Source organism: Scyliorhinus torazame, chromosome 3 (assembly GCF_047496885.1).
Source record: "Scyliorhinus torazame isolate Kashiwa2021f chromosome 3, sScyTor2.1, whole genome shotgun sequence".
NCBI classification, from domain to species: domain Eukaryota; kingdom Metazoa; phylum Chordata; class Chondrichthyes; order Carcharhiniformes; family Scyliorhinidae; genus Scyliorhinus; species Scyliorhinus torazame.
The window spans coordinates 317932007-317959503 of NC_092709.1; the positions used below are offsets into that span (position 1 = coordinate 317932007).

The 27497-nt window shown below is 43.1% G+C and overlaps 1 protein-coding gene across 8 annotated transcripts in view; it reads right to left on the reverse strand.

Moving 5' to 3' along the window:
* The window catches only part of ptpra (protein tyrosine phosphatase receptor type A), a 373815-nt gene that overhangs the window by 22966 nt on the left and 323352 nt on the right, over nucleotides 1–27497 (reverse strand). For all 8 annotated transcript variants that reach the window (XM_072497621.1, XM_072497618.1, XM_072497619.1 and 5 more), the window contains 7 exons: nucleotides 27043–27178; nucleotides 26699–26848; nucleotides 22357–22450; nucleotides 19873–19949; nucleotides 12849–12983; nucleotides 12043–12168; nucleotides 3567–3718 (listed from right to left, as the gene is read on the reverse strand). In XM_072497621.1, the coding sequence (XP_072353722.1) occupies nucleotides 3567–3718; nucleotides 12043–12168; nucleotides 12849–12983; nucleotides 19873–19949; nucleotides 22357–22450; nucleotides 26699–26848; nucleotides 27043–27178 (870 nt within the window). The remainder of the gene's footprint in view (nucleotides 1–3566; nucleotides 3719–12042; nucleotides 12169–12848; nucleotides 12984–19872; nucleotides 19950–22356; nucleotides 22451–26698; nucleotides 26849–27042; nucleotides 27179–27497) is intronic.

The window sequence follows — 27497 nt, forward strand, 5'->3', positions numbered from 1 at the left end:
GATACGGTAATGGCTGTTCAGAAGGGAATAACGTAATGGCTGTTGGGAAAGGGATCCGGCAATGGCTGTTCGGAATGGAAAACAGTAATGGCTGTTCGGAAAGGGATACGGTAATGGCTGTTAGGAAAGGGATACGGCAATGGCCGTTCGGAAAGGGATACGGTAATGACTGTTGGGAAAGGGATACGGTAATGGCGGTTAGGAAAGGGATACGCTAATGGCTGTTCAGAAAGGGATACGGCAATGGCTGTTAGGAAAGGGATACAGCAATGGCTGTTAGGAAAGGGATACGGCAATGGCTGTTAGGAAAGGGATATGGCAATGGCTGTTAGGAAAGGGATACAGCAATGGCTGTTAGGAAAGGGATACAGCAATGGCTGTTCGGAAAGGGATCCGGCAATGGCTGTTCGGAATGGAAAACAGTAATGGCTGTTCGGAAAGGGATACGGTAATGACTGTTGGGAAAGGGATACGGTAATGGCGGTTAGGAAAGGGATACGCTAATGGCTGTTCAGAAAGGGATACGGCAATGGCTGTTAGGAAAGGGATACGGCAATGGCTGTTCAGAAAGGGATACGGCAATGGCTGTTAGGAAAGGGATACGGAAATGGCTGTGAGGAAAGGGATACAGCAATGGCTGTTAAGAAAGGGATACAGCAATGGCTGTTAGGAAAGGGATACAGCAATGGCTGTTAGGAAAGGGATACAGCAATGGCTGTTAGGAAAGGGATACAGCAATGGCTGTTAGGAAAGGGATACAGCAATGGCTGTTAGGAAAGGGATACGGTAATGGCTGTTCAGAAAGGGATATGGCAATGGCTGTTCAGAAAGGGAGACGGTAATGGCTGTTAGGAAAGGGTTACGGCAATGGCTGTTAGGAAGGGGATACGGCAATGGCTGTTAGGAAAGGGATACAGCAATGGCTGTTCAGAAAGTGATACGGCAATGGCTGTTCGGAAAGGGAGACGGCAATGGCTGTTCGGAAAGGGATATGGCAATGGCTGTTCGGAAAGGGATACGGCAATGGCTGTTAGGAAAGGGATACGGCAATGGCTGTTCGGAAAGGGAGACGGCAATGGCTGTTCGGAAAGGGAGACGGCAATGGCTGTTCAGAAAGGGATACGGCAATGGCTGTTCAGAAAGGGATACGGCAATGGCTGTTAGGAAAGGGATACAGTAATGGCTGTTCGGAAAGGGAGACGGCAATGGCTGTTCGGAAAGGGAGATGGCAATGGCTGTTCGGAAAGGGAGACGGCAATGGCTGTTCAGAAAGGGATACGGCAATGGCTGTTCAGAAAGGGATACGGCAATGGCTGTTAGGAAAGGAATATGGCAATGGCTGTTCGGAAAGGGATACGGCAATGGCTGTGAAAGGGATATGGCAATGGCTGTTAGGAAAGGGATATGGCAATGGCTGTTCGGAAAGGGATACGGTAATGGCTGTTCAGAAAGGGATACGGCAATGGCTGTTCAGAAAGGGATACGGCAATGGCTGTTCGGAATGGAAAACGGTAATGGCTGTTCGGAAAGGGATACGGTAATGGCTGTTAGGAAAGTGATACAGCAATGGCTGTTCAGAAAGGGATACGGCAATGGCTGTTAGGAAAGGGATATGGCAATGGCTGTTTAGAAAGGGAAATGGCAATGGCTGTTCGGAAAGGGATATGGCAATGGCTGTTAGGACAGGGATATGACAATGGCTGTTCGGAAAGGGATACGGTAATGGCTGTTGGGAAAGGTATAAGGCAATGGGTGTTTCAAAAGGGATACTGTAATGGCTGTTAGAAAAGGGATACGGTAATGGTTGTTCAGAAAGGGATACAGTAATGGCAGTTAGGAAAGGGATACGGCAATGGCAGTTCGGAAAGGGATACGGTAATGGCTGTTCAGAAGGGAATAACGTAATGGCTGTTCAGAAAGGGATACAGCAATGGCTGTTGGGAAAGGGATCCGGCAATGGCTGTTCGGAATGGAAAACAGTAATGGCTGTTCGGAAAGGGATACGGTAATGGCTGTTAGGAAAGGGATACGGCAATGGCCGTTCGGAAAGGGATACGGCAATGACTGTTGGGAAAGGGATACGGTAATGGCGGTTAGGAAAGGGATACGCTAATGGCTGTTCAGAAAGGGATACGGCAATGGCTGTTAGGAAAGGGATAGGGCAATGGCTGTTCAGAAAGGGATCTGGCAATGGCTGTTCAGAACTGGATGCGGTAATGGCTGTTCAGAAAGGGATACGGTAATGGCTGTTCAGAAAGGGATACGGCAATGGGTGTTCAGAAAGGGATACGGCAATGGCTGTTCGGAAAGGGATACAGTAATGGCTGTTAGGAAAGGGATACGACAATGGCTGTTAGGAAAGGGATACGGCAAAGGCTGTTTGGAAAGGCAACCGGCAATGGCTGTTCAGAAACAGATACGGCAATGGCTGTTCGTAATGGAATACGGTAATGGCTGTTCGGAAAGGGATACGGTAATGGCTGTTCAGAAAGGGATACGGCAATGGCTGTTGGGAAAGGTATAATGCAATAGCTGTTCTGAAAGGGATACGGTAATGGCTGTTGGAAAAGGGATACGGCAATGGCTGTTGGGAAAGGGATACGGTAATGGCTGTTGGGAAAGGGATACGGCAATGGCTGTTCGGAAAGGGATACGGCAATGGCTGTTGGGAAAGGGATAAGGCAATGGCTGTTGGGAAAGGGATATGACAATGGCTGTTCAGAAAAGAATACGGTAATGGCTGTTCGGAAAGGGATACGGTAATGGCTGTTCAGCAACGGATACGGCAATGGCTGTTCGGAAAGGGATACGGCAATGGCTGTTGGGAAAGGGATACTGTAATGGCTGTTCGGAAAGGGCTACGGCAATGGCTGTTCGGAAAGGGCTACGGCAATGGCTGTTCGGAAAGGGATCCGGCAATGGCTGTTCGGAAAGGGATACGGCAATGGCTGTTCAGAAAGGGATACGGTAATGGCTGTTAGGAAAGGGATACGGCAATGGCTGTTCGGAAAGGGATACAGTAATGGCTGTTAGGAAAGGGATACGACAATGGCTGTTAGGAAAGGGATACGGTACTGGCTACATGTGTGGCAGTGGCTTCCAGACAAATATGTCCTGAAGCACCCCTCTTCATTCATTTGTGCTTCCCTGCCACTTCCAACATCTCACAAACCCCAGGGTCTTTGATTTACTCATGTAACTTCTTGGACTCTTCCCGTCGGTCCATAATCACTCTCCACAACTCTAATCGTCCACCCACAAACTCCACTTCCTCCCTCTCGGAGAAAAAGCACCCCCACCCCCACATGATCCTCAATCAGCTTTCCTCCTCCCCTAAATGTTTTTGTTTCCCGTAAAAAGATTTTGTTTCTTTACAAAATACAACTTTAAAAATACTGAATTAGAATGTTGATAGAAAGTATTTGACCATTAATTATATAAAAACAACACAAACTCAAATATGACACAATCCTGCACTTTGGTATTCAGGTACACATGTACAATTTAGTCATTATTTGATTGGGCAATGTTGCCTGTAGCACATTGGTAAGTAGTCTGTGACTTACCTGCAATGCACTGTGATTGGGTGGTTCCCTGACTGCTGCTGCTGTTTTTGAACTGCTGCAATCAGGTTGATCATCCCTTTCCCATCAGCAGGAATTCCCACCTCAGGCCAGCCATGAAAATGGAACTGTCTGATCTGCCGAATTTTGTTTTCCTTGAGGAAATGCCATAGATTACACGGTTAGTTCCGCACTGGATAGAACCCACAACAAAATAAATCGTCTATACGCCAGATTTTGCTTGAGCAGGACATCTTGTGACATTTGTGCATGATAAGGTTTTAAAAGCTCAGAACAGTATGGTGTCGACAACAGGGGCATTAGGAAACTTTGTGAAAAATGGGACAAGCAGTACATCTCCTTAAACAATGCGATTTAAGAATGGAGAAAGAAATAAGAGGAAGAACGGAGAAGGAGGGTGAATTAAAGTTGATGAATTTAATGCAGAAATCAAGTACAAAAAGAGAACTAAAGAGAGGGAAAGGAAAAGAAGATGAATGAGAGAGCATGAGAGAGAATAATGCCAGAGGCTCACTGTGCCCAGGAGTCAGCACGTATCAGAGTGAGCCTGAAAAAGAACAGTGCTGGAGACCCACAGTTAAAATTGGCAGTGGAAAATCAGCAAGCCTGAGGGAAAACTGTCAGAAAGCCCACAGTTAAAAGCAGTGGCAGAGAAAGTCAGCAAGAGTCGGAACAAACATGCCTTAAAAAAAGAGGGAAAAAAATCAAATGTAACATCAGAAGGAAGTGACTAAGTGATTGGCTACTGAGTATTTCTTATTTTCTCGCTCTAAACTAGGACATTTGTTTAACTAGGAATTGGGAGTTACAAATTTCAATCAGGCCAAGTACAAGTGAATTATTAAGAATATTAGCACAAGGCAGGTCGAGAGACAATAATTAAAATAAGTAATTTAAACAAGGTCCAACTAGATTCTGAAACTGGAAATGTAGATAACTTAGATTATGGGTGGGCTGAGAACTGTTGCTTGCAACTCCTGAACCACGCGAGAAGTTCAGGATGCTCCACGTGTCTTGAAGACCACACACGTCAGAAGCACCTCCAGCTCAGGATTTCCAAGAATATGGGGTAGCTAGAATCACTGTGAGCATCAGGGGGGTTGAGAGTTTCCTGCATCATACATTTCCTGAGGGAGTCACCCAACAGGCAATTTGAGTTCAGGATAGTAAGTGAGCCGCCATTCATGGAAGAGTGGGAAAGTGGCATGGAGTGCAGGTGTCTTTGGAGTGTTTGCCACTTTTCAACCAGTACTGCGAATTCCAACAGCTGGGAGTGACAACAACTTGAAGCAGTACATCCCAGCCCAAAGCACCACTGGGAAAGGGAATGCACAAGAGAGATCAAAGAGTAGAAATGCAGGTGTTAAAAAGGTTTCCGCAGTTGGGGGAACAGACATGCATTTTGTAACCATCATTGTGAGCCCTGCGTGGTTTTAGGATAAAGGATATCACAGAGGGGGTGCAGAATATTCTGCAAGGGAAAGAGAGTAAGCCAGAGGCTGTGACATGTTGGTACCAATGACAGGGAACATGCATTGAGATCGAAGGTCAGGTGTTCAGGAACTAGGACCTCAAGGGAAGTAATCTCCGTATTATTTCCAGCGCTATGTGCTAATGAGAGAAAACCAATAGGGAGAACCAATGCATGATTTAAGGTGTGGCACAGGAAGGAGAGATTCAGATACTTGGGACATTGGTATGAAATCTATAGCAAGAGGCACCTATTCAAAAAGGACAGGTTACACCTCGACAGGACTGGGACCAATACGCTCGCAGAAGGTTCAAGAGCGGCACAGTGGTTAGCTCTGCTGCATCACAGCGTGAGGGACCCGGGTTCAATTCCAGCCTCGGGTGACTGTCTGTGTGGAGTTTCCACTTTCTCTTCATGTCTGTGTGGGTTTCCTCTGGGTGCTCCGGTTTTCCCCCTCAGTCCTGTGCAGGTTAGGTGGATTGGCCATGCTAAATTGCCCCTCAGTGTCCAAAGATGTGCAGGTTAGATGGGGTTATAGGGGTTACGGGGATAAGGTAGTGGCGTGGGTCTTGGTAGGGTGCTCTTTCAGAGGGTCGGTGCAGACTCGATGGACTGAATGGCCTTCTTCTACATTGTAGGAATTCTTTGGTCCATTCTATGGTTCACTAGCAGGCAGGGGAGGGTTTAAAGTAAATTGGCAGACCACTGGCAACATATAGAACTAGAAAAGAGGAACATGGTGCGTAAAGAAGTCAGTTTTGGATAGTACTTTAGAAGGTAGTAGTACGATATTGGATTGGAGCGGTCGAAGGACTATGAGGAATACAAGGTCAGGTTTGCAATGCATTTATGTAAACACACAAAATGTGGTGAATAAGATTGGTGAATTGCAAGCACAAATAGCCATGTGAGAGTACATGTAGTAGCAATACCAGAAATTAGGCTTAAAAATGGGAAGGAGTGGGTGCTTAATATTCAAAGAAACAAAGTGTTCAGAAAAGTTAGGGGAAGGAATAAAGATGAGATGGTAATACGGATTAGGGAAAACATTGCAGTGTTGAAAAGAGTATGTCTTGGAGGCAGCAAAGACAAAATCCATTTGGTTAGAGTTGAGAAGCAAATCTGCAGGGAAATCGGAGCGATGTGTAACATAGATTGGCGATATTGGGCAACTTTATTTACCCAAATATTGACTGAGATGTTAGAATCATGGGCAAAAAGGGGGTGGAATTTCTGAGTCATGTTCAGGAGAACCTCCTGAACCAGAATGCCCATGGCATTGCTGGATTTGGTGCTGGGGAATGAGGTGAGCCATGAGGATCAAGTCCCTGTGGGGGAAACACTTCGGTAAACATGATCATTGTATCAGAAAATGTAGTTAGCAATGGAGAAGAGCAAGCAGTGAACTAAATTAGAACTTCTAGATGGGAAAAGGGCCAACTTCAATATGATAAGAGGGAATCTAGCTGGGGTGAAATGGAACCAAAGACACAGGAAAAACTGTAATAGAACATAGAATAATACAGCGCAGTACAGGCCCTTCGGCCCACGATGTTGCACCAAAACAAAAGCCATCTAACCTACACTATACCATTATCATCCATATGTTTATCCAATAAACTTTTAAATGCCCTCAATGTTGGCGAGTTCACTACTGTAGCAGGTAGGGCATTCCACGGCCTCACTACTCTTTGCGTAAAGAACCTACCTCTGACCTCTGTCCTATATCTATTACCCCTCAGTTTAAAGCTATGTCCCCTCGTGCCAGCCATTTCCATCCGCGGGAGAAGGCTCTCACTGTCCACCCTATCCAACCCCCTGATCATTTTGTATGCCTCTATTAAGTCTCCTCTTAAGCTTCTTCTCTCCAACGAAAACAACCTCAAGTCCATCAGCCTTTCCTCATAAGATTTTCCCTCCATACCAGGCAACATCCTGGTAAATCTCCTCTGCACCCGCTCCAAAGCCTCCACGTCCTTCCTATAATGCGGTGACCAGAACTGTACGCAATACTCCAAATGCGGCCGTACCAGAGTTCTGTAAAGCTGCAACATGACCTCCTGACTCCGGAACTCAATCCCTCTACCAATAAAGGCCAACACTCCATAGGCCTTCTTCACCACCCTATCAACCTGGGTGGCAACTTTCAGGGATCTATGTACATGGACACCTAGATCCCTCTGCTCATCCACACTTTCAAGTACTTTACCATTAGCCAAATATTCCACATTCCTGTTATTCCTTCCAAAGTGAATCACCTCACACTTCTCTACATTAAACTCCATTTGCCACCTCTCAGCCCAGCTCTGCAGCTTATCTATATCCCTCTGTAACCTGCTACATCCTTCCACACTATCGACAACACCACCGACTTTAGTATCGTCTGCAAATTTACTCACCCACCCTTCTGCGCCTTCCTCTAGGTCATTGATAAAAATGACAAACAGCAACGGCCCCAGAACAGATCTTTGTGGTACTCCACTTGTGACTGAACTCCATTCTGAACATTTCCCATCAACCACCACCCTCTGACTTCTTTCAGCTAGCCAATTTCTGATCCACATCTCTAAATCACCCTCAATCCCCAGCCTCCGTATTTTCTGCAATAGCCTACCATGGGGAACCTTATCAAACGCTTTGCTGAAATCCATATACACCACATCAACTGCTCTACCCTCGTCTACCTATTCAGTCAACTTCTCAAAGAACTCGATAAGGTTTGTGAGGCATGACCTACCCTTCACAAAGCCATGCTGACTATCCCTGATCATATTATTCCTATCTAGATGATTATAAATCTTGTCTCTTATAATCCCCTCCAAGACTTTACCCACCACAGACGTGAGGCTCACCGGTCTATAGTTGCCGGGGTTGTCTCTGCTCCCCTTTTTGAACAAAGGGACCACATTTGCTATCCTCCAGTCCTCTGGCACTATTCCTGTAGCCAATGATGACATAAAAATCAAAGCCAATGGTCCAGCAATCTCTTCCCTGGCCTCCCAGAGAAACCTAGGATAAATCCCATCAGGTCCCGGGGACTTATCTATTTTCAGCCTGTCCAGAATTGCCAACACCTCTTCCCTACGTACCTCAATGCCATCTAATCTATTTACCTGGAGCTCAGCATTCTCCTCCACAACATTGTCTTTTTCCTGAGTGAATACTGACGAAAAATATTCATTTAGTATCTCGCCTATCTCTTCAGACTCTACACACAACTTCCCATCCCTGTCCTTGACTGGTCCTACTCTTTCCCTAGTCATTCGCTTATTCCTGACATACCTATAGAAAGCTTTTGGGTTTTCCTTGATCCTTCCTGCCAAATACTTCTCATGTCCCCTCCTTGCTTGTCTTAGCTCTCTCTTTAGATCCTTCCTCGCTACCTTGTAACTATCCATCGCCCCAACTGAAGCTTCACACCTCATCTTCACATAGGCCTCCTTCTTCCTCTTAACAAGAGATTCCACTTCTTTGGTAAACCACGGTTCCCTCGCTCGGCACCTTCCTCCCTGCCTGACCGGTACATACTTATCAAGAACACGCAGTAGCTGATCCTTGAACAAGCTCCACTTATCCAGTGTGTCCAACACTTGCAGCCTACTTCTCCACCTTATCCCCCCCAAGTCACGTCTAATGGCATCATAATTTCCCTTCCCCCAGCTATAACTCTTGCCCTGCGGTGTATACTTATCCCTTTCCATCCTTAACGTAAACGTCACCGAATTGTGGTCACTGTCCCCAAAGTGCTCACCTACCTCCAAATCCAACACCTGGCCTGGTTCATTACCCAAAACCAAATCCAATGTGGCCTCGCCTCTTGTTGGCCTGTCAACAAACTGTGTCAGGAAACCCTCCTGCACACACTGTACAAAAAACGACCCATCTAATGTACTCGAACTATATCTTTTCTAGTCAATATTTGGAAAGTTAAAGTCTCCCATAATAACTACCCTGTTACTTTCGCTCTTATCCAGGATCATCCTCGCCATCCTTTCCTCTACATCCCTAGAACTATTTGGAGGCCTATAGAAGACTCCCAACAGTGTGACCTCTCCTTTCATGTTTCTAACCTCAGCCCATACTACCTCGGAAGATGAGTCCCCATCTAGCATCCTCTCCGCCACCGTAATACTGCTCTTGACTAGCAGCGCCACACCTCCCCCTCTTTTGCCTCCTTCTCTGAGCTTACTAAAACACCTAAACCCCGGAACCTGCAACATCCATTCCTGTCCCTGCTCTATCCATGTCTCCGAAATGGCCACAACATCGAAGTCCCAGGTACCAACCCATGCTGCCAGTTCCCCTACCATATTTTGTATACTCCTGGCATTGAAGTAGATTGTTGGAACAATGAATGGTCTTTAAAGAGGAGCTATTTTAGGTACAGGCTAGGCGTATGCCAACATGGGTAAAAGTGAGGAGAACCAGGGCTCCTTGGATAAGCGAGATTGAAAATGATGAAACCAATATGATGCATGTCAGGTGAGTTCTTAAAGCAAGAACCAAGCCCAATACATGAATTGAGAGGGGATGTGAAAAGGAATATGTAACCAGTAAAGAAACTATAGGAGAATAGAGTTAACATAAAAGGGAACCCCCAAATCCCCTTTCAGTATTCAACTATTAAGTAGGTAGCGCGAGGTGGGATGGGACCCATTTTGGGCAAAGAAGGTGAAATGCCCTTACAAGTGCGGGGCAAGCCAAGAACAGTGAATGTCATTACTTACTAAAAAAGAGGATGCTAACAAAATATCAGCACAGGTAACGGATGGGGTGAAAATTGATAGGAAGGATACACTGGAAAGGTTGGCTATGCTTAACGTGGATAAGTTGCCTGCTCTGGATGGCTTCCATTCCAGTTGCAAATGGAAGTGAATGTGGAGATAGTGGAAGGGCTTACCGTAATGTTCCAATCTTTCCTAGACATGGGGAAGGTGCCAGAGAATTGGAGTGTGTAAATCTAACACCCTTATTTTCAAGAAAGGATGTGAGCACATTCTTAGTAACTACAGGCAAGGCAGTGTAACATTAGCGGGAGGTAAGGTTTTAGAAAAGAAAAAAAATCAGAAAAGATCAACAGGCACTTGGAGAGGTTCGAGTTAGTTAAGGTGAACCACCATGAGACTTCCCGTGGCGACTATGGTGCGAGTGGTTGCACATCTGGCAGCTCCCGCTCAAGGTGGTCTTTTTGGTCCTTTTCCCCGGGCGGATGTTTAGAAGGAAAAGGACGCAGGAGTGGTGGAGGAAGACTATACCCCACCGTGAATGGATTTGTGGACCAGAAGTGGATTTAGAAGAAAGGAGCAGAAGAGCAAGAAACTCTTCCTGCGACATAGGGAATGATGGCGGAGAGCAATTGGTCGGCCCTACCAGCCTAATGGTCGACGGAGCAGTTAGTGGACTTTTTGAATGAAACGTTCAGTCAGCAGAGGAGAGAAGCTCTGGAAGACCTGGCGAAGGTGGCAGACCCGTTGAAAGCGGGGATCAACCGTGTAGAGCTGAGGTTGGAGACCCAAGCTATCCAGAGGGTGGAGGAGGCAGAGAGCACGAGGAGCAGCTTACCTCGTTGGCGGCCAAAATTGGGATGTTGAGGGATACCCAAAAGCAATTCAAGGAGAATTGGACCTGGAGATCTACTCCCGGAGGCAGAATCTGAGAATTGTGGGGATGCCAGAGGGCAACGAGGGAGCGGACAGAAAATGCTGGAGAAGCTGTTGGGGGAGGTAGGGCCATCAACAGGCCCCTGGAGGTTGATCGGGTGCATTGGGCGCTGATGAGGAAGCCGCAGGTGAACGAGCCGCTGAGGGTGATGGTGGTGAGGTTGCATCGATTCCCGGATGAGGAGATCTTGAGGTGGGCCAGGCAGACGAGGAGATGTACTTGGGAGGGTAATGAGCTCCGGGTATACCTAGACCTGGGGGCAGAACAGCCAAAAGGAGAGTGGGTTTCAACAGAGTAAAGACTGAGCTCTTTAAGAAGGGAGTGGCGTTCTGGATGTTGTACCCGGCCTGCCTCTGGGTGGCCCACAATAGTCGCGAGTATTATTTTGGAGCACCGGAGGCAAAAGGAGGACATTGAACTTTGGAGGAGGTGCGAGAGGAGGTAGGTTCTTTCTGCCCCCCTTGTTGGTTTTTTTTGTTGTTGTTATTGCTCTGTTTCTTTGGGTGGGGGGGGGGGGGGGGGGGGGGGGGGGTCAGAGGAGAACCTTTTTTCACTCAAGGGTCGTTTTTCTTTCTTGTGAGGTTCTTTGGTGGGATGCTGGAGGATCATGCTGGGTGAGTGCACTTTTTGGGGGGCGGCATGGTAGCACAGTGGTTAGCACTGTTGCTTCACAGCGCCAGGGTCCCAGGTTCGATTCCTATTGGGTCACTGTCTGTGTGGAGTCTGCACATTCGCCCTGGGTCTGTGTGGGTTTCCTCCGGGTGCTCCGGTTTCCTCCCACAAGTCCTGAAAGGCGTGCTTGTTAGGTGAATTGGACATTCCGAATTCTCCCCGTGTACCCGAGCAGGTACCAGAGTGTGGCAACTGGGGGATTTTCACAGTAACCTTATTGCAGTGTTTATGTAAGCCTACTTGTGACAACAATAAAGATTTTAAAAATTATTATTGTTATTCGCTCCAATAAAGTGTGCGAGTGGGGGTTGGGGGGGGGGGGGGGGGGGGGTTGCCTGACGCGGGTCGGTGGGGTGCCCTCCGACCAGGCTGGTCAGGTGGTATGAGAGAGAGCTGAATGGGCCGGTCAACCAGTTGTGCGTGTTTGTGCATTTGAGGAGCTTAAAGGCGGATGTGGAGGGAGGGGGTAAGAGGAAGGGAGGTTAAGACGTGTTCATCTTTACCTTTTTTATCTGCTTCAAACCCCATAATACGTAACTGTGCCTCAGATTGGCACTCTTAATTAATTTCTGTTCCCAAGCTTGCTGGCAGCAGTTTCTTTATTTTAAACTCCTTAGATTCAGGGATTTAAAACCCCACAGCATTAAAGCTTACCCTTGTGTTAGTTACTAGCAAATCACGCACTGTGTAACTTTCACTCTCCTCTTCTTTTTTTATTTCAACAGCAATATCACCATGCGAGATGGATCCTTCAGGTGGCCAATACTGTGCACATTTCTCCTGTACAGATACAAAGAGCAATCATTAAGATAAAACAAAAAAACTAATAATAACTAGTAATTATTTGACCAAGCCTCCTAGCTTATGCTTACAGTGGACATACTAAAGTTAGTTCGCATAGATTTGGGCCCAGCCATTATAGCAACGTAAGCTCTAATGGATTCTCTCCCTCCACAGATGCAGCTAGACTTGCTGAGTCTTTGCAGCATTTTCTGTTGTCATTACAGTAATGGATTTGTTACAACCTTCTGTAATCAGTTATCTGGGCTGGGGGAAATTAGTTTCTGCTTGCTAAGTATCTATATATGTACTCAACAAGGTTGAAGCTGTGCAGTTGAATGGTGCATTATTTAACATCTGGAATAGTTATTTGGGCAATGCACCAGATGGCATCTACGAGAAGTGAAACAGTACTTCACCACCAGTTACTTCACCTTGAAGTGTAATGGCCAAGGGAAGAAGCAAAGGGAGAAAGGGATGCAAATATTCAAAGTAAATTTCCAACTGTGTTGGGAAGGCTGCATTATCATAGTTCCAAATATGTTTTCTTCATAAAGCTCCATTTAAGAAATGAGCTTGGTAAAACATTTAAGAAATTATCAAGTTTTCCACTTTGGTCTGGGTATATTTCAGCATGAACATGTGTTAAAATCTCTGGCAGGAAGATCTGCTCGACATACCTGACCTCTTTCTTCCAACTCTGTTAACATAACAATGGAACAAGACTTCCATTCCCAAATCATTCTCCAGAAATCTTCTATAGTATGCTGAAGAGGTCCTTGGCTGGCTATGTAGGAGTCTTTCTGTCGATATCCCTAGGGATAGAAATTAAATAACTTTATAGTGGGATATGTAGGTAATAAAGTGTTTTGCTGCATCTAGAGAATGCCAATAGAATCATACAACGTTTACAGCACATGTAAAATTGCTTTTCGAAAATCTCAATTAAATCTGCCTCCACCAGACTCTGATCCTAATCACTTGGATGTGTAAAAGGTTTTTCCTCATGTTACCATTGCTTCTTTAGCAAATAACTTTAAATCGGTGTCCTCTGATTCACGATCGTTTCGCCAATTAGAATAATTTCTTCCTACCCATCATGTCTAGACCTTTCACAAATTTGAAAACCTCAACCAAATCTCCAATTCCTTTTTGAAAGCCATGCTTGAATTTGCCCTCAATACCCTTTCAAGCAGTACATTTCAAGTCGCAATCACTCATGCATACATAATTTAATAGGATCAGAGCCGATTTTCTCCCTCGACTCCATCTTCCCATTAGATCCTCAAAGTACTCAATTCCCTTTGTATCCAAAAATCTATTGATTTTGGTATCAAATATACTCAAGAACTGTGACTGCTGGTTGAGTGCTGTAATTAAATGCTAAAGACCATCAGTGAACTTTGGGCTACATTTTTAATTTCCACAAAGTTTCAAGAGATCCAGAGACCCAGGGCAGGCAGCCCCTCTTTTTTAAGATGCCGAACTGGGGATTATGCTGGAAGCTGTGAGGGAGAGGAGCTCTTTTCAGAATGTGGCAGAAGGCCACCACAGAGACCAAGCAGATCGGATAGAAATCATTGCCACAGTCACTGGGTGAGGTGTTGTGAACCTGGATCCAGTGCAGGGAAAGGTTGAATGACTGCATACTTTCTGGAAGGTGAGTGCTGCCCCTCCCACCCCTCAGGACAGGACTCTGGGTATTCACCTTCCAACAGACACACCAATTCTGGAAACCCAGGGTGTATGGTGCTCCTGAACATGGGAGGGGTGGATGCCCAGTCCATCTACTCACCCTCCCGAGTGGCTCATGGACGTACTGTTGCAAAGGCCTTGTCACAACTGAAACTTGCACATTCCAATTAATTGGAGCTGTCACTGGCCGTATGGTAAAACACTGCCTTATCATGCTCTCTTTTGTCTTTTCAGGGGAATGCTCTAGAGAAGGCCCAAATAGGTGGTGGTAATCACCTATAAATGATCACAGCAAAGAAGGATACAGTGAGCTGACCTGGAGAAAATCAGCCCTGGCAAAATAGGCACTCAAGTGGGAATGTAATAATGTTTAAATTAGAATTACTGAGCCTATATGCGAAGGCATGGAGTGTGGTAAATATGCTTGGCGAGCTGCAGACAGCCATGTAAAAATATGTTACAGCATTGGTGGAGACCTAGCGCAAAATGGAGAACTGGGTATTCAATATTCCGAGATGCAAGGTGTTCAGAAAACATGATGCAAGTTGTGCAAGAAAGATAGCCAAGATGTGGCGATGCCGGCGTTGGACTGCGGTGAGCACAGTAAGAAGTCTTACAACACCAGGTTAAAGTCCAACAAGTTTGTTTGGAATCACTAGCTTTCGGAGTGCAGCTCCTTCATCAGGTGAGTGAGATAGAGAATTGAACCCATGCTGCTGACCTCACAGCGCAGACATTACGAATCAGCTGTCCAGCCAACTGAGCTAAACCAGCCCCCATTGCGAGATCTGGTTCTGGGAATGAGCTGAGTTAAGTGAATCAAGTGTCAGGAAGAGAACATTTAGGAGACTATGACCATTGTATAAGTTTAAGTTAGCCATGGAAGGGACTAGGAACAATAATTTGGGGAGGACTAGCTTCAATGGGTTGAAAACAGATCTGGCTCATATAAATTGGAATCTAAGATTGACAAGCAAAACTGTAATAGAACAGTGGGCTACATTTAGCTCACTGGGCTAAATCGTTGGCTTTTAAAGCAGACCAAGGCAGGCCAGCAGCACGGTTCAATTCCCGTACCAGCCTCCCCGAGCAGGTGCCGGAATGTGGCGACTCGGGGCTTTTCACAGTAACTTCATTGAAGCCTACTCGTGACAATAAGCGATTTTCATTCATTTTTTTTCATTTGAAGAGAAGATAGTTCAAGTACATTCAAGGTACACTCCCATCAGGAGCAAAGGTCAGGCAAACAAATTCAGAGCTCCCTCGATAACTGAAGAGAGAGATTGCAAAATGAAACAGAAAAAGTGTGCATGCAACAAATGTCAGGTGTATAGTACAAGTGAGAAACAGGCTCAATCCGATGGTTCAGAGGGAAACTGGAAGAAAAATAATAAGAGAAGCAAGAGAGTATGAAAAGAGACAATGTAGCTAATATAAAAGGGAATCCAAAAGTCTTCCACAGGCACAGAAATAAAAAAAAAAGGGAAGGCAGCACGGTGGCCGTGGTCCCAGGTTCGATCCCGGCTCTGGGTCACTGTCCATGTGGAGTTTGCACATTCTCCCCGTGTTTGCGTGGGTTTCGCCCCCACAACCCAAAGATTTGCAGGGTAGGTGGATTGAATACGCTAAATTGCACCTCAATTGGAAAAACTGAATTGGATACTCTAAATTTATATAAAAATAAATAAATAAAGGGTGGTAAAAGGAGGAGTGGGGCCAATTAGCGATCCAATAGGGCATTTATGCATGGAAGCAAGGGGCATAGCTGACATTCTAAATTGACTACTTTGCACCTGTCTTTACAAAGGAAAAAGGTCATTGGGAAAGTAGAGGCAGTTGAAACATTGAATGGGCTGAACGTTCAAAGAGGAGGTATTAGATAGAACATAGAACATACAGTGCAGAAGGAGGCCATTCAGCCCATCGAGTCTGCACCGACCCACTTAAGCCATCACTTCCACCCTATCCCCATAACCCAATGACACCTCCTAAACCTTTTGGACACGAAGGGCAATTTAGCATGGCCAATCCACCTAACCTGCACGTCTTTGGACTGTGGGAGAAAATCGGAGCACGCTGAGGAAACCCATGCAGACACGGGGAGAACGTGCAGACTCCTCACAGACAGTGATCCAGCGGGGAATCAAACCTGGGACCTTGGTGCCGTGAAGCCAAAGTGCTAATCACTTGTGCTACCGTGCTGCCCTGGTAATAAGTCTTATCAAATTACTAGGACCAGATGAGATGCATCCAAAGAAAGAAAGGGTGAAATTGGGGAGCGCTGAAAAGAATTTTCCAATCCTTTAAAACTCTGTTTATGGGATGTGGGTATCTCTGGTTGGGTCAGCATTTATTGCCCATCCCTAGTTGCCCTTGAACCGTCCGGTCATTTCAGATGGCATTTAGGAGTCAACCGCATAGCTGTAGATGTGGAGTCACATGTAGGCTAGACCAGGAAAGGATGAACAGGACATTAGTAAAAGGCCATTTGTGAACCAATCATATAATGATTGATTACAACAACCATTAGACTTTGAATTCCATTGGGTTATTGAATTCAAATTACACCATCTGCTGTGGTGAAGTCTGCACCCAGGTTCCCAGGGCATTATCCTGGGTTTCTGGGTTACTACTCCACAGACAATACCACTTCACCAGAGAGGCTTGATAAAGGTGTTCAAATTAGTGAGAGGACCATAGAGAACATAAACTGTTCTATTCATGAAAGGATTGAGAACCAGAGTACACTGATTTAAGGTAATGGGCAAAAAATGTACTATTTTTACGTGGCGAGTTGTTAGAATCTTGAAAGTACTGAGAGTTTGGTAGCGGGAGATTCAATCAAGGCCTTCAAAAGAGAATTGGATGGTTATCTGAAGAGGAAATATTTGCAGGACTAAAGGGAAAAGTAGAAAGTGGTACTAGGTGTGTTGCTTTTAGAGAGCCGGCACAAACATAATAAGCGGAATTGCTTTCTTCTGTGGTTTAAACATTTTATGATTCAAACCATTTCCCTGGTGTATTGTTGGGGAAATTGGATGAGTTATTATTGCATTCAAAATGCTCTGAGGGGGAAACTTTAGTTCTTAACCTTTTGTTCCTAATTTAATTTCAAACAAATTTCATCGGCATAAAACGTGTATTCCCAAACTCATCACTCACTCTGATGTATGACTTTGCTGGGTCATCTGTAAATTTTAGATAATGCAACTGCAGTATCAAGATGCATTTAGAATTTTCAAGAAAATGTAACTTCATAAAATCATTATGCCACACGTGTTCCATTTCAATAACTATTTTGGTATAAGGGCCTCAAAACCTGATTTTTTTCAGATTGTATGTAATTTGTTGAACAATTTTCATTTTTAATCAGCATACATTTGTAGTTTTCAAAATGCCAGTCCATAAAGGAGCCTTTAAGAATAATTTTCCTAATTAGGCAGTGAGTGAAGATTACAGGTTGGAAGCATTGGCTAAATAATTGGAATAGAAAAAAGTGTTTTTTTTAAACTCACATTTTAATTGTCAATAACATGTAGGGCAGGCCACCATTACTATTTCTCCGATTACCAACATCCTGTATGCAGTACTTTGATTTGGGATGTTGATTTAAGGGGGGAGGGGGGATGAGTTCAGTATTTCACTGTTAAAAAATATTTAGGCGAGCAACATTCGGCACAAGATGAATACGTCATGTACCTCTATGAAGGTCTCATCCTTGCCACTGTACAAAGTTAAAGATCTTTAGTTTTTCCAGTCTTTCCCCATAATTCAACATATAGGGATCAGCCTCATGACTCCTCTTCTCTTAACTATTACACCCCCAAAACGTTTGTCTTATCGGACAGAGTATTTAACGTGTTTCAGCATGACATTCTTCAATTTATATACGACTGATTTAGTAATTTAATGCAGCACTCAGTTTTTATTGGCTGTGACTACAATGACAGAATGTCTTAAATACTAAGTCTAACATTCATAGGTCTTTTCTAAATTCTCTTTGGTAATTTGACACCAGTGAGAATATGTCACCCACTTTATTCCAATGTGTACTTAACTTACCCATTTTGAATTTCACATGCTACTGCTGTCAATTTACAGATTTTATCAGGCTTCTTGTAGATTACCTGATCAGAACTTCATCATCATTAGCCTCAGTTGAGTGTATTCTGCAAACTTGACACATTGTAGATGCAGAGAAGTGTAAAGTTAGGCAAATTAGTAGGAGGAATGAGGGGAGGCGATATCAGTTATATGGTACATTTGCAGGAGCAAGGACCTGGGGTGTAGGTGCACAGATCTTTGCAGGATAAGAAAGCGGTTAAAAAAACATGCAGGATCCTTGACTTTATGAACATAAAGTATAAAATACACAAGCAATAAAGATATGTTAAACATTTATAAGTGGATTTCGGTGCTAGATGAAGTTGAAGTCCAATTGTGGGCACCACAATTTAGGAAAGATGGCCCAAGTCTTGGAGAAACAGATTTACTTCAATGACACCAATTGATATGGAACTTATGGTGAAAGGAGAAAAGCTTGATTTATTCTCTTTCGAGTTGAAAAGGTTAAGTGGACATTTAATAAAGATGTTCAAAATCATGAATGCTTTCATTGAGTAAAAAAGGAAAAACTGTTTCCAGTGACAGAAAGGGGCAGTAGCCCGGGGACACAGATTTATAGTGAGTTGAGGCAACTGTTTTACACTGAGTTATGATGAGATGGAATGCATTGTCTGAAATGTGGTGAAGGCAGATTTAACTACTTGTAAAAGAGAATGGGAACCATCTTAACTAAAGATGTGTGAAATATCAACCAGTCAACCTAGAAACAATGCTGCCCATATTATCAGAACTAACTCTTTAAAATGTTGCAAATTATTGGAAGGTAGAAATATGTTAATTCCCTAGGACTGATTTCATCATTCATTTGTAAGTGTTTGTACCATCAGGAACTTGTCTTCCTGCTGCTGTGTATAAACTTACTTGTGAACTTTATTAGTTTCAGCCTGAACATTATAGTTTAATATTTAATAACCTTTCAGAGTAGACGAGTGAGTACTCCACACAACTTGGAAGTGTATTATACCAAATTAAGGGGCAATTATGAGCCCTGGGCATTGTATCCCATTCACAATCATCATAAGTTTCAGGTTTTGGTTCAAAGACGACTTGAACTACTTTTGGAAACTGGTCGTCTTCCATGAGTACACCTTAAACCAGCCCACAGTGGGCTAAAAAACTGGCTTGTAATGCAGAACAAGGCCAGAAGCGCGGGTTCAATTCCCGCACCGGCCTCCCCGAACAGGCGCCGGAATGTGGCGACTAGGGGCATATCACAGTAACTTCATTGCAGTGTTAATGTAAGCCTACTTGTGACAAGAAAAAGATTATTATTATTAAGACAGAGATGAGGAGAAATCTCTTCACCAGAGTGGTCAGCCTGTGGAATTTATTACCATGGAAAGTAACTTAATTGAAGCCTACTTGTGACAATGAGTGATTATTATTATTAAAAATAGTGAGAAAGCCCAAACCAAAATGTAAGGCAGGCATAAAGCAGTACCTACTTCACACTCATTGCTTTTTACTTTTACGCTAAACCACAGAACAATTCATGTAAAGAAACCACCTTGCATTTATTAAAAATATAATTATTTTACAATACTTTTCTGTGCTAAATAACATTCGACCCCTTTCATATCCAGGGCATTACTTTTCTGTCTAAAAGCTGTGAAAGTAATGCAGTTTCCAGCCATTATTTATATTGAAATTGTGACTTAAAAAGTGCAATTCCTTGCACACTAATTTAATGATTAATTTGATTTTAATGCCCTGCCTTCCAAAATATTATAATATAGATGAGCTAAAATAATGACAAAACATTTATAAAAGTTTTGTATTTGGTTTTCATATTTGATTAGATTAAAACCGACTGATGATTAATTGAAAACTTGATTTTACCATGCTTGGAGATGCACAATAAAAAACTAATTTCTAAAGACTTACATCAATGAACGATGCATTCACATAGTCTGTGTTCTCTTCACCTCTCTTTACAGGAATGATGACTCTGTTAAACTCATCTGAAATGGCATTGAAACAAAAACAAAAAGTACAATGATACGGCATCATGAGTTCAACTCCGGGCAATTTAACTACTAAACGTACTCCCTTTACCAATTCATTTTTCCTCAACATATTCGGTTATTCTCGATACTATCATGATTACCTATGATTGTATAATAATCTCCAAAGTCTGACAGCTTGATTCAGAGATACAATAATGCCCAATAAATTTGCTAGGAGTATTCAGATTTAACACTTTCCAACTGACTTCATCTATTAGGGATGGGCAATAAATGCTGGCCTAGCCAGTGATGCTCCCATCCCATGAAAGAAAAAGTAGTCTTCAATGTCAAACCCTACAGCATTATATCCATCAACTCCTCAAATCCCTTCACTCATATAATGCTACTTTTCCTTTATCTAATGTAATAAGCAAATTTAAGGAAGTGTGGGCAGCACGTAGCATAGTGGTTCGCACTATGATGCCAGGGTCCCAGGTTCAAATCCTGACTTGGGTCACTGTCTGTGCAGAGTCTGCACGTTCTCCCAGTGTGTGCGTGGGTTTTCTCCGGGTGCTCTAATTTCCTTCCACAAGTCATGCAAGACGCGTTATTAGGTAATTTGGACATTCTGAATTCTCCTTCTGTGTACCCGAACAGGCGCCGGAATGTAACTGAAATGCAGTGTTAATGTAAGCCTACTTGTGACAATAAAGATCATAACCATTATTATGCTTACATAGCAGTCTTTCATAAGAAACTCAGTAATTGAACACAAATATCATAATAACATCCATGGTGAAGAATATAATTTAATAGTGAATAGAAACTAATCTGGTCACAAAAGCAGTAAACCAGGTGAAGTTAGGACAGTAGCTCCATGCTCAGTGTTGATGCTTTCTCTCACATGAATTAAGGTAATGTAGGGTGACTGTAGCTCTATTCAAGGTTAATGACACACTGAGGTAAGCAAGAGTGATGCACATTGACATCCCTTCCATTTTTTTCTCCATCTCTCGAACAAAGATCCTGAGCTCACCCAGCAACACTCTGATGCCCAACTCACCCAGCAACATTGATGCCCAACTCACCCAGAAACATTGATGCCCAACTCACCCAGCAAATTGATGCCCAACTCACCCAGCAACACTCTGATGCCCAACTCACCCAGCAACACTGATGCCCAACTAGCCCAGCAATACTCTGATGCCCAACTTACCCAGCAACACACTGATGCCCAACCAAGATCAAGAACAGGATGAGTGCAGAGCAATACAGAGGAAAAACGTTTGCCGAGGTGCCCAAGTAAAGTTTAGAGTTGCTGCAATTTTCTGGAAAATCTCTCACAGCAATGATTGTTGTAAGTTTCCAGAAAATTCCAAGTGATGATTTCCAAACACAAATTGCATGAAGTACTGGAAGATCAACAGATTACATAAGTTACCTTAATAAAAGCTGAATCACTTCTACTAACTTGAACACTTCTAGTGCATGCTTAACAATGCAATACTGTACAATATTTCAAGTCCGAGGAGCAGCAATCAACTTGCTAAAAACAAAACACCGTTTTGAAGCATCACACGTTTGGGCCCTGAACATATTTGCCTGTGCAAAGTTAAAATGTAGTCAGATGAACGGTAGGTTGAATGTTAAAACAATTACTAATTTTCTGCTGTTGTATTAGCAAAGTGGTTTTGCACCAGATGCAGCACTTCCCCAATCTACTCTCTGTCACAATGTTTGTCAAGTTTCAAATTAATAGCAACTGGAGTAGGCCATTTAGCCCCTCAAACCTCTTCATCCATTTATTTAGAAGATGGCTGATCTATGGTTTAACTCTATCTATCCACCTCAGTTTCATAATCCCTGAAACCCGTGCCTGACAATAATCTACTACCTATTTTTAAAAATGTTCTAACAGACCTAGCCTCAACTGCAGTTTGAGGAAAGACTGCATCATTTTGGTGAATCTATCCTGAATCCCCTGTAAACTCAATATAACTTCTTGGTGCCCAGAACAAAATTCAATGCTTTCGATGGAGTCTAACCAGAGTTCCTAACCCTTTTTGTTCCAGTCCTCTTAAAATAAAGACCAACATTCCATTACCTTTTAAATTTTTCTTTGTGCCTCTGCAAATCTTTTAGTGAGTTCTGTAATTTTTAAATTCTGTTAGTTTTATGTAGGCTAGGTATAGATTTTTGCAATGGGAAATTGGGGGCTGACAAGTTTTGCAGTTTTCTTAGTTGGCCTTCAGCAAAACATTTATGATTAATATGCAGAGCGTCTTTATACTGGAGGACAAACGAGATGCACATGGGTGGATGAATAATTATCATCTCCATATCAACATTTCAGTTTCGCAATCCTGAAAGCATTTCTGATCTGAAGCACAAATTGTATTTTTTTTAAAATTAAAAGTCTTACATGGAATGATCTGAAGAACTCTGTTTTTCTTCATGTTGGCTGGCAAATTGCCTGTCCTCATCTTGTCATTCTGAATTTTGATTGAAGTCAGTTTCTAGGAAAAGGTAAGCACCAAATTCAACAGTACACACTAATATCTATTACAGGTTTTAAAACTGGCATTAAATAACATGTAAAATACTGCTTTATAAGCTGTAGTGCATTTCGTATGGTGTCAGAATTTTCAAACAAAAGGCCACTGATATGAACTGTTTTCCTCTCCACATATGCTGCATCACCAGCTGATTATTTTCAGCATTTTTGTGATGTATGATTCAATTTTTGTTTCGTCAAGAATATGCTCAACAGTTTCAGACTCAAGCCAATATAAGTACACAACACAACAGCAACAGTGTTTATATAGTACCTTTAACATAGCAAAATATCCCAAGGTGCTTCACAGGAGTCTGATCAAACAAAATCTGACACTGAGCGACATAAGGACATATTTGATAAGTGACAAAGGTAGGTTTTAACAAGTGCCAGAATGCAGGAAAAAGGCAGAGAAATTAAGAGATTTAGCAATGCAATTCCAAAGCTTACAGCCTTGGCAGCAGAAAGTATGGAAACTAACAACAGAATAATTAAACTCTGTTGCCGTCTGTGTCATAACCAACACCCTGTCCAGCAGACAAGCCCTCACAGCAATACTCATGGTCCAAACACTGACAGGTACCCATGACTGCTGGACCGATCACCGCCCTATACAATCTATTATCTCCTTCAGCCCAGCCCCAAAACAATGCAGGCAACAGAAGCAATGTGAAAGAAAATCAAAGCCCCAAAGATCGCACGAAGAAGGCCCTTCTCAGTCAGCGCCTCATTGCCAACATTTCAACCTCCAGCAACCAGGGGCTACAGTGTGCCCACAGTACCAGGCCAACCCTAAAGTCCATCATAACAATCATCCTCTTTGACAAAATGACTGAGATATGCCCGATCTAATCAAGCAGACATATAATGCTTTCGCAGAATGAATATTTCACCACACCTTGAGCGAAAAGCTGCATTCCTAAAGTCATCTGGAGACAATGTTGCAGCATGAAACCCACAACATAAAGAATAAACAGTGGGTATAAAGAGCACAGGACGCATAACAACTTGGGAACACCAATGGCATGCAGGTTTTTCTGTGCTGTCAAAGCAATTATGGCCCAAGCTCTCAAGGGACCATCCCCAACGAAGAGTCAAGTTTATCAAGGACAATCAGTGCTCACTGAAGAGACTGTCTTGAAGAATTCCTCAACCAAGGCTGGTTTCAACTTGAACACTTCAACTCCATTCCTTAATACGCTATCCAGCTCAGTGTTGGTGCCACCCCGATATGGAGCAAGTTGAGTAAGCTACTGTATATTTGACAATCAACAAAGCCTCTGGAGCAGATGGAATTCCTAGATATTCTGAAACATGGCAGAGAAACATTCCAGGCACGGCTGCATAACCTCATATCCCTTCTCTGGGAAGGACCACGCATGCAGGATAAGCTCAGGGGCTTGACTATATTCAAGAAGGGAGACAAGTTGAGTGTGGTAACTTAAGAGGGGTTTCCCTACTGTCTACTACAGGGATGATGATTATAAGGATCCTCCCAAATGGCCGAAGAGTTCCTTCCAGACTCTCATTCTGGTTTTCACTAATCGAAAGGCACCACGTACATGATCTTCCCTGCACGACAAATCCAAGAAAAATGCAATGAATACCACTATGTACACATGGTCTTTTTTGACCTCACAAAAGCCTTTCGTTCTGTCAACTGTGTTAGATTATGGAGTTTCCTCCTCAAATTTAATAGCTCTCAGAAATTGTTGCCTCACTCTGCTTGCTCTACAATAACATGCAAGCTGTGAGCCCCACCCATGGAACTATCCCAGACCCTATCTTAGTGAAGAATGGAGTCAAATAAAACCATGATATTGCATCAGCCTCTTGCCCATCTTCCTGGCTGCAATACTGCTTCTTGCATTCAGCAAATTATCCACAGACAGGAAGCTCTTCAACCTACATCGTCTTCGATCCAAAACCAAATGATGCTAACTTCAGTCATGGAGCTTCTGTATGCAGATAATACTTGCGTGCACGCTCACTCATTAAATTAGCTCCAGGTCATTGTCAACCCCTCCTCCAAAGCATGTACAAAAATGGGCCTTTCACTGAACACGGAAAACTAAGAGCCTCTTCCAACTAGCTCCCAAGCACAACACCTGCCCCTATCAATTAAGGTCAACAGTGAGTACAATTAGGGATAGACAATAAATGCTGGACTGGGCAGCGATGTCCACTCACCATGAATGAATAAAGAGGAGATTCTTTAGAATCTGTAGACTATTCTTTTAGACTATTTCTTTAGCAAATGTAGACTATTTTCCATATCTTGGGAGACTCCTCTCACTAAGGCAGTCATAGATGACAAAATTGATCATCACCAGCTCACGTGTGCCAGCTCAGCGCTCGGCCGACTTCAGATGAGGAAGAGAGTATTTGAAGACCAGGATCTTAAACCTGAAACTAAGATCATGGTTTACAGGGAAGCAGTGGTTCCCTGCAGTCCCATATGCTTCAGAGCCTTGAACAACCTAAATCAGATATCTCAAAAAACTCGAGAAGTACCACCAGCGATGCCTTCGCAAGATTCTCCAAAACAGGTGGCAAGAGCAGTCCAACAGCAGTGTCTTCTCCAAGTCATCATGTTTAGTATTGAGACGCTAATTACTCAAAACCAGCTCCACTGGCTGGGTCATGTCATTTGTATGCCTGGCAGCAGACTCCCAACGCAACTACTCTACTTGGAATTTAGTTGTCGCAGGAGGCTCCCAGTAGGATAATGGAAATGCTTTAACAATGTCCTCAAAGCATCTAAGCAAAATGGAGAAGGTTCATTCAGGAAAGTACTGAACACAAAGATTTCATTGGATAAACGCAGAGGCAAAGTTCAGGCATTGGAGAGAGTGTACAAATCCCCTAACAATTCATCTCCCCGAGCCTCCAAGCACCACCTGCCCCACATCAGCCATCTCAAAACCCATCAAACAGGTATGGAAACAAGTCAGCCTCAATCACGAGAGATTGCCAAAGAAGAATTAAAATTAGAGATGTTCAAAAGGCCAGAATTGAAGCAGTGCAGATATCTGTAGGTTGTAGGGCTGGGAGAGATTAGAGATAGGGAGGAGAAAGGCCATGAATGGCTTTGAAAATAAAGATGGCCAGAAAACAGCAGTGAGTTAGCAAACACAATGGCAATGGGTGAGTGGGACTTGCGCAAGTTAGGATTCAAATTTATGGAGGGTAAAAGATGGCAGGCCAATCAGGAGATCATCGGAAGAGTTAGGTCTGGAGGTAACAATGGCATGCTTGAGGGGGAATCGGTTATTGATACGGAGGTGGAAATAGGTGTTCTTAGTGAAGGCATGGGATGTATGATTGTGACCAAATATGATATTAAAGCGTTGAACAATTTGGTTCAACCTCAAGACATTTGCTAGGTGGAGAGAGTGGCTAGGGAACAGAGTTAAAGTCAGGTATTGAAGACAATAGTTTTAATCTTCCCAAGTGGTTAGGAAGTATTTTTAAGACTGTATGGTAGCAATTATGTAGAGATTGTGCTCACTGAAATATCTAGCATATTGAACAAGCTTATATAAAATGACTAGCAATGATTTAAACGGGCTAGACAGAAATCTTTCTTCACGATCATCTGAAATAATTAAAATGCTGCAAATCACACCTGCATAGGCAAAGCTTTGTTGCTAAAAAATAGAGTACAGTAGCTTGCTTTTCAATTGGGGCAGTAATCTTTAGGCATTTTTGTGGTTTAGAAACAAAGCATTTTGCTTTTTATCAGGATTTGGTTGCTTTTATGAAACAACAGAGGAAATGTTCAGGGATGATGGTGAACATGCAGTGCCTGAACAGAAAATAGAATAAAGATGTAAATTTATTCAGAGTTAGCTACTGCAGAATGTTTCGGAAAAACAAAAAATTTAAATAATTTCTTTCTGCTGGAAAAATGAGTTAATGTAGCCTTCCATCCTGACTAGACTTCATAATGTGATCCAAATAAATAATTTCAACCCTTAACTTATTGCTCCCAGCATAGATTCAATGATGCTATTTGTTTGTAAACTATTGAAAGGCTTGACTCATTGAATCATCAGTCAACCTAAATGCATATTTATTCACCTTTGAGTACAGTATCAGTGTCACAAACTAAGATTAATCAAGATCTTTTCAAAAGCATTAAAACTGGAAGATATTTAATCGTTTCCTCAGTCAGTTTACTAAATTGACAAGTGTCTCAATTTCTCACCTTAAACTCTTCTTCCAGACCACTGCAACCTGATCCAGATACTCTGTTGTAAAGTTTTTGCAAGTGGCTTTCAAGTGATGTCACTTCCAGCTCGGTGTCCCCATATAAATAATGCTCCAACAGTGCTTGATATATAAACACGTACTGCATCTACAACGTAACAGGAACATGTTTACTCCCATCAGCCAAATATTAGGAAAACGATCATTGTGCAACATTTTCCTGCCTTCAAGGCAGCGCCTCAGCAGCACCTTGGGGATGGGCAACAAATGTTGGCCTTGCCAGTGACGCTCACATTTCATGAATATTTAAAAATTCAAGTTGTGGTAACACTTGAGACTTACATCTGTCTGCACCATTTGACATCGTTGAGCTCGAATCCTTGATACAAATCCAAATACATCCACTTTCCGCTCTGCATGCATCATGTCCAGCATGGCATCAATAACGATGAAAGTGCCTGTACGACCAACACCAGCACTGAAAATGAAAACTTGCAAAATTATGGAAAGAAGTGATTTGTCTAAAACAAAAATGTTCGCAGATGTGATCTGCTCTATCATTTATACCCATTGTTAGTAGTGGAGGAGTTTGTTAGGCCATTTCAAAAGGCAGTGAAGGTCGGTATGGAACTGAAGTCGTATATAGGCCAGACTGGGTAAAGACCGTGCACTTCCCTTTTCGAAAGGGCATTGGTCAACTATTTTATTTTTTCCTAAGTTCATAAGATTTAGGAGCAGAATTAGGCCATTCGGCCCATCGAGTCTGCTCCTCTACTTTATCCATACCTTTTAGCATC